Genomic DNA, 8,091 nt, shown 5'->3' on the forward strand with positions numbered 1-8,091 from the left:
ATTTGGTTTTGGTGACTTTTATGAAGTAATGACAGTGGATTAGGTGTCCCTCACACCTTGTGTTAGTGAGCTGTCACATTATGCTAATTGTCTAATCAGCTTCTGCTGCAGTGGAGATTTGAACTGAGTTGTTCCGTGCCTGCAGGGTAAGAAGCTGATGTATAGATTTAAGCCAGGAAGTGTTTGCTGATTGCGTGCACCTTTGAGTTGTGTCTCTCTGTGTGGAGTTGGACTCACCTCATGTTTTCTTTCTTCACAGACTCGGTTTGTCGCGGCCACCTGGGGGGTGTTGGCAGGGTCCCTGGGTCCGAACTGCTGTGGCTCCGGACCGTTTGCGCTGCTGAGAGCGCGCCGTGTTTTCACCTCACCAGACCACGGACTGTTTAGTTGTTTAGCATCACTCACTGTTATGTTTATTAAATTCTGTTATCCTTTGAACCGTGCTCTGCTTATTTTATGCTGGGTCCTTCAAACGCTGGGTCGGTGGTCCGACCGCGTCCGAAACATAACAAGAGGGCTCGAATGGGCTCTCACAGCCACACTCTGTCTTTCAGCCACTGGTGTGCGCAAATAGTTGTAGCAACAGGTGTACGAGGCATTAGAGGCAGCTACGAATTTACACGTATTGCATATGATTCCTGCTTCATGCACAATTCATGCGCAATTCAACCAAATTCACAGTATGTGCGAAGGGGCCCTAACACTTGCAAATGTGCAAGAAGCTTCAGTGACTTGTAGAGTCAGCTTTTATATGCCTGTTTTTCCATAAATATTTTGAGATGTATATCTTCAGAAATGTATGAATATATCTGCATTTTTCCAATCTTTATCAGTAGTTATTTCAGTCACTGTGGCAATGAGCTAATATTCAGGAGTGATCCCTACTACGTTAGAGTCATGATGTTCTCTATAAGGTCTCATAATGTCCTTCAACAGTCACAGGTGTCCTCTCAGCAAAAGCATATAGTATGCAATGTGATGATAACATGCTCATATGGTGTTTTGTGTTTTCAATCACTTTGCAGCTCTTTGCCATTTTTGCATTTGCAACATGTGGAGCCTACACTGGACAGCTGAGGGTCAGCGTGGACTGCATGGAAAAGGCCAGCAGCAATCTCAGTATCAGCATCGACTTTGCCTATCCTTTCAGGTGATTTGAGATTTTCCCACCCTGTATTCATTGTTTTCCCTCTCACTCTGCCTGTATTATTGTCAAGTCTGTCTGGTCTGACTTCTGCATTTTCTCCCTTATTTTCAAGGGAACTTAAATATTTCCAAATGCAGTTGGCTATTTACAGATTCAGGACTGACATAGCAAGACAAATTTCTGACAACATGGAAGATAACATGGTAACCCAGTGTTACATCCAAGTTTTACCTCCATATTTTTAAATGTATGGATGTTCATGCATGAGAAGTGTGCGCACAACAACATGTCAACATCCATGCAATGTTGTTGGCATCTGGAACTTATCCTTTTGGGGAGTTGATGGCCTAAAGGATAATATGGTGGGCTTAAGACCAGAGGATCTTTAGTTCAATCCCCAGCAGATCAGAAAATCACGAAAGGTAGCTTGGGCAAGGTCCACAATCCTTAAACTGCTCTTGAGATGTTAGAGAGTGAGTGAATGGCTGGTTGTGAACTATCATTGTTAAGCACTTTGAGAGACTGTTTCAATAGAAAACAGTGACTGTTTGGTCAAGCTTCATCTGATTTATGTCAAAATTAAGGTCCTCTTCACACATACTACGAATGTGTAAAATCGTAGCTGCTTCCAACACCTCGTACACCTGTTGCTACAACTGTTTGCGCACACCAGCGGCTGAAACACAGAGTGTGCGCTGTGAGAGCCCATCAAACCCTCTTGCGGCAGCTGTGGGCCAAATTCCAGCTGACACACATGAACATCTAACACCGCTCGCTTGGCACTTCGAAAATGTGTAACCATTCGCACTGTTAACACGACAACAGTCAGCAGATGATCACTATCGAGCTGGATGTGAAATTTGTCTAAGTGCCCCACAAGTGTGGCTTTTCAAACAGACACACTTACATGTTGGTGTGTGCGCTGAACTGACGTGGTTGTGTCCGCCGACAGGAGTGGCTGTGGAAATCTCTGGTTCTGGACATCCCAGCTGGAGAACACAATTTGTGTTTGGACGGACATGAACTAACAACTGCCCACTGTGACGTGCATGTGTCTGCTTGCTGTCATGGGCATACATAAAACATATATCACTGTTGCAGTGGGCTGCAGCAAGTGCGTGCACGGCGTGCACATTGACAGGCTACCCCAGGTGAAACGGGAAGTCAAATCATAACACGCTGCAGCGAGCTGAATGTCACGTCACCCACGTGAGCTCTGTTCCACATGACACGGTGTCTGTCCTGTGGCACGCTGTCCACAAGACATGCGTGTCAGACAGGACATGTGTGTGGGGCGGCTGGACATGCTGCCAGCAGATGTGGACATGATGAGAGCGCCCTGCTTCATCATTCATGTCATTTCATGACTGTACGTCTGTGACCATGGGTCATCTACAGAGGAACAAATGGATCATACTTGTATTGTCTGTTTGAGAAGAGGGATTCAATAAAATGCAGTGTTTTATATGGTGTGTGGTTTTATTTTTTTTTTAAATACGTCCATGTCCTTCTTGATAACAGGCATTTTCCCGCACCTTTTACAGGACAGTGATGGTAGCTCAGTGGTAAAGTTTCTGACTGGCAATCAGAGCTTTTGGAAAGTGCAGGTTCAAATCCCATGGGTGGCATGTATTTCTTATTTTTTTATTTTCACGTGCAGCTGATCGCACTGTGTTCCCGAATGCACGAAACCGTCACAGCGGCATCGTTCACACCTGCCCAACGGCTCGATATTTTCGTGGTTTGCTCATACGAGCTGTTCTGCTGTGATTCGTCCTGAGTTGTACTTATTCATACTATGTGTGAAGGGGCCCTAAGGATGTAATCATTATGATGATTTAAGGAAGATCACCAATGTTGTAGTGGACACCATTCCATATGGGAGTCTTTTGTTCGGTCAAGTCAGGTCTGGGCTGTGCCCCACTACATCTACCACACTATGAAACTATCTTGGTTCCTGGATGTCAACCATTCAGGAGGACAACCAGTTCATCCCCACCTCTAGAAAGTAACCATTTTTCTGCAGCACCCAGGTGAAATGTGGGTGTCCTCTTGACTTACTCCAACAGCTGGGGTCCTCAACACTCATGCTGGATCATGCACAGAGATATATGTGACATGGTCAAAATGTCATAGCTGATGTTCCTTCACAATGCAAGTGACACTCCTCAGCAACCGTTCATTTGACACAAAGTTATTGCAGCAGTATCCAAGGATCCTTCGATGAAACCTAGTACTAAAAACATCCAGTCATCACCTTAGGTCACTGGTTAGCATCTAAGTCTCACAACCGTATAGCAAGACAGGCAGCACCTGAACCCTAAAGATTTGGACCTTCATTCTGCTGCAAAAGTCTTGACATCACCAAACACCTCTGTCCAGCAGCAACATGACTCCAAAAGCTCTTCTGAGGTGTCTCCTGATCTCATCTGCCGAGGACCCAGAGACATGAATGTCATTACCGAGATAAGCGGTAATGCCACATTCACAACACACTTCTGATGGCTGAGTCCAGGAAGTCATTGAAAGCCTGGAAACAAAAAACAGTCTCATAATAAAACCTTACTAATGACCTTAAGTATTTATTTGTGGCATATCACCTCCTTGAATAAAAGAAGCCCCATCAGTGTTGTGCTTTAAGCATCATTTTGGAATTATATCAGACATAGTGGTGTTTGTTTTAACACCTGTACCTCCCTGTGTTTCAGGTTGCACCAGGTTTCCTTTGAGGCTCCTCTGTGTGAGGGCATGAGGAGAGAACGCCTTTTCCTCACTGGAGACTACTCATCTTCTGCAGAGTTCTTTGTCATTATAGCTGTCTTTGCTTTCCTCTTTTCTCTCATGGCCACTATTGTCTACATCTTCTTTCAAAAGAAGTATCATGAAAACAGCCGAGGTCCGCTCATTGTAAGTGCAGAGGATTTGATCCTGTTTCTGTATGCTTTTATGCAAATGCTAAACTTTAAAGCATGAAATCAGAGAAAGGATAAATAATATGGTTTGAAATTTGGCCACTTTATGGTTCATATGTCTGTTCAAGTTCTCATTAAAACAAAGACCTTTCCATGTAGACATTGTCAAGAGGGTTTGCTGACATTCAAACCAAGCATCTGAATAGGGAAGAAAGTTGATTTAACTGATAAAGCTTTTCTGGATGAAGTGCTAAACATCTTCAAGGAACTAAAGCAAACAAGTCTAGTTGACCTCACTCAGCCTACTTGGATACCATGACCTGGATGACTGAGAATTTCCACAGATCACAATTTAAGTCTCTCAGCAACTGATGATCTACTAGGATTTTCACACACAACTGTCTCTTAGTCTACTGTACAGAAAATGTTTTTCCAGTGAGCAGTTGAGAAAATGCCTTGTTAAGGGTAGAGGCCGGAGAAGAATGGCCAGACTGCTTCATCGTTTACAACCAGGGTCTGCTGAAGAGAAGCTCTGAATGCACAATGCTTTGAACCTTGAAGCAGATTTTCTACAGTGCCAGAAGACCACACTGGGTGCCACTCCAGTCAGCTAAGAACTGGAAAGTGAAGCCTCATTGCACATGAGCTCACCAATATCGGACAATGGAAGGTTGTTAAAATGTTGCCTGGTCTGATAAGTCTTGACATTCAGATGGTAGTCCCAATTTGGCGTAAACAATATGAAAGCATGGATCCATTCTGCTTTGTATCAACAAACCAGGCTGATGGTGGTGTGACAGTGTAGCAACTTTGTGATGGTATCATGTCAGAATTGACCAAAATCTGAGGAATGTTTCCACCTTGATAAATCTAGGGCCCCAAGAGTTAAACTAAGTCCTGAAGGAAAAACTGGGTCCAATCACAGGGACGTGTCTAACTTTAGGTGAAGGGGGAGAGGGGCACAACTTGGTAGGGTGTGCTGACAACATTAACCTACTAGGGTATATAAAATAAATGGTAAATGGACTGCATTTATATAGTGTTTTTCCATCTGCTGGGGGCAGTAAATACTAAATACTCATGCTCATTGTTCTTAATACATCATTTTTATTTTAAACACTGGAATTGTTCTGAAGACAGTAACTTCAGTCAAATGAGCTGAGCTTGGCACTGCAGTAAATAATTCTGCATGCTTCTAATTCTTCCTCAACCAACCTTTGTTTATTCTGCATCCGATGCTTGCAAACTGTATCCATTGTTGTTGCCAGGGAGTACATAAAAGACTATCAATTTTTCTGTTTAAAACCACACATATTACTGTTCAACAAGCATGCATTCTGCTATAATCAACTTCTATGTTTTGTCTTTAACATGTCTTCAGGACTTTGTGGTGACAGTCATATTCTCCTTCATGTGGCTGGTCAGTTCTTCTGCATGGGCTAAAGCACTGTCTGATGTCAAAATAGCCACTGATCCAGACGAGGTACAGCTCCTCATCTCTGCCTGCAAAGATCAGACCAATAAATGTGGTTCTGTGCTTGGGCCGCGCTGGTCTGGACTCAACACCTCAGTGGTAGGTCACCCAAGACATGCCTCTCCAGCACAGCAGTAGGAAGAAATAAATTACAATTTAGAATCTGAATTTGTACCTCTGTCTGTTTCTGCCTGCAGGTTTTTGGGTTTCTTAACTTTGTTTTATGGGCTGGAAACATCTGGTTTGTCTTTAAGGAGACAGGTTGGCACAGAGGTGGTTCAAGGTACGCAGGCAGGGCATCTGGGAAACAAGGTGGCACATTTACCCAGCAGCCCTACAACCAGAGCAGCTTTGAGCAGTCAGGAAACTACAACACACAGGGGAACCTCGATCAGCTGTCTGAGTATAGGCAGGTGGGAGGACCAACGTCTTACTCCAATCAGATGTAGTTTTTTGGACGCCATCCGTAAATGGCGATATAAGTGAGGGGTTGTAAAAGTAACTGCTTAATTTGTCATAAATGTGTGTGTGTGTGTGTGTGTGTGTGTGTGTGTGTGTGTGTGTGTGTGTGTGTGTGTGTGTGTGTGTGTGTGTGTGTGTGTGTGTGTGTGTGTGTGTGACAAAAAAGGCCATAAAAAATTTTTGTCAAAGAAAGGATTTTAGTTGTGAAATGACAAGTAAACTTAGATATTGTAGATATTGTTGGGTATTGTACAAAACTATTAGTCTTTTACTCCTGCTCTCTCAGAGGTGGTGTTTGTGGAATGTTGTGGAATGTCTGTTTATTCGTGTTTACTAGATTTGACACTCTCCATTTTCCAAACTGGTTTGCACTGTGTTGTGGAAAGCGGGAAAAAATGTTTTTAGTAACTATACAACTTTCCAAAAACGGTAACTATGTGCATGATGTCATGTGTCAATATCTGTGAAACAATGTTTTTGAGGAGTTATTTCTGAAGATTTAAAAGTTTACATACATTACCCTGGACTTATTTATTTATTTATTACTGTAACAGGGAAAGATATTTTGTTACTTGATATTTGTAATTGAGATTTGAAGTGAATTTTCATATTTGATTACATCAACTGATTCAAACTCTTGAATACAAGTTCATAATGTAATTTAAAGCAATAACTGCATGCTGCACATCACAGAGTTTATGTCAGATTAATAACAGTATGCAGCGTGTTTTCTCTTCCCATTTCTTTCATGTAGTTGCAGAGGTGTTAGTTTTATTTTAATAGTGTTAAGAAGAAGATTGTGTCTCTCCTTCTTTAAAAATGCCTGCTCCTGTTGCAAATATACTCAATTGTTTTCTATGTTATCCTCAGATTACTGGGGAAGTACAAGCCTGAGTCATGTACTATCAAGCACATCCACCGAATCCACTTACAACTTTGAAGCCCAGCAAAAAAGAAAAAAGATGACAGTCTCACAGTGCTAGTTGTAGAATAGTAAGCAGATGGATTAACCAGTCTATATCGGTGCATACTGAGCATCTACAGGAGCTGTTGTTGACCCTTGCCCCTTTGGGAGAGGTCATGTGGCATGTCTTTGCTTTGTCTATCTGCTTACAAAACAATACAATAACTGACATGGGCAGAGGGCTTTTTTGTGTAGATGTAGGTTTTGGGACTCAGAACAAATGATTACAGGAAAAATGTTTTCTTCCTTGTGACTTGTGATTAGTCGGGCATGCGTAGGATTAATGGAGTCAGTCAGTGAGTGGGTCCGTAAAGTTTCCATAACTAAATAAAATAGTAAATGGACTGCATTTATATAGCGCTATGCATCTGCATCAGATGCTCAAAGTGCTTTACAATAATGCCTCACATTCACCCTCGATGTCAGGGTGCTGCCATACAAGGTGCCCACTACACACCGGGAGCAACTAGGGGATCTCCGGTCAGGCTGAGATTTGAACCAAGGATCCTCTGGTCTCAAGCCCAATGCTTAACCACTAGACCATCACCTCCCCTAACTAACTAATATTGGATATTCATTTCTGAAATTTTGGATTCTGCCTGGGGTTGGGCCATCTCAACTGAACTGGAAAATTATCTCTTCTCCAGTAAAGCATTTCAATGGTTGACAAAATCCATTGGGGGTGGGGGGTGAGTTCTGTACTTTTAGATGTGCAAATCTGAATTGTACATTCTATGGACATGTTGAACTTCCAGAATAAATAAAATCAAATAAAAACACAGGTGAACTCTTGATACAGCAGATTCATTTTTCCTGATAGTGTCTTGTAGTGTTTTGGTGACATTTCAATTTAAAGAACTAATGGATGGGGTGAGGTCCTACAATCTCTGATTGCTGCTGTTTACAATTAAATATATATTTCAAGTATGTAAATCTTAAAAGGAATAATTTAAAGAAAAAAGTGTTCCATTATAATAATCAAAAAGACAATGCTCAGTTGCTGTTACAATGACTTGTGAAACCATTTGTGCATGTAGCTTGCATCAGTGTAACTAAGCAAACTGATGATTCATGTGTGTATATGAGTAGTGTTCTGTTGTCCATGATAATGTATATAGGTCTACAGCCATGT

At 42.1% G+C, this 8,091-nt stretch overlaps 1 protein-coding gene across 1 annotated transcript; it reads left to right on the forward strand.

Annotated features, from left to right (window-relative positions):
- The first annotated feature begins 732 nt into the window (after positions 1–732).
- LOC117507305 (synaptoporin-like) lies at positions 733–6,063 on the forward strand. Its single transcript, XM_034167149.1, has 4 exons — positions 733–1,150; positions 3,856–4,054; positions 5,441–5,632; positions 5,731–6,063. Exons 1-4 carry the CDS (start codon positions 969–971, stop codon positions 5,980–5,982), a joined length of 825 nt encoding a protein of 274 aa, XP_034023040.1. The 5' UTR covers positions 733–968; the 3' UTR covers positions 5,983–6,063.
- The last annotated feature ends 2,028 nt before the right edge of the window (positions 6,064–8,091 follow it).

Source organism: Thalassophryne amazonica, chromosome 3 (genome assembly GCF_902500255.1).
Source record: "Thalassophryne amazonica chromosome 3, fThaAma1.1, whole genome shotgun sequence".
Classification (NCBI taxonomy): Eukaryota; Metazoa; Chordata; class Actinopteri; order Batrachoidiformes; family Batrachoididae; genus Thalassophryne; species Thalassophryne amazonica.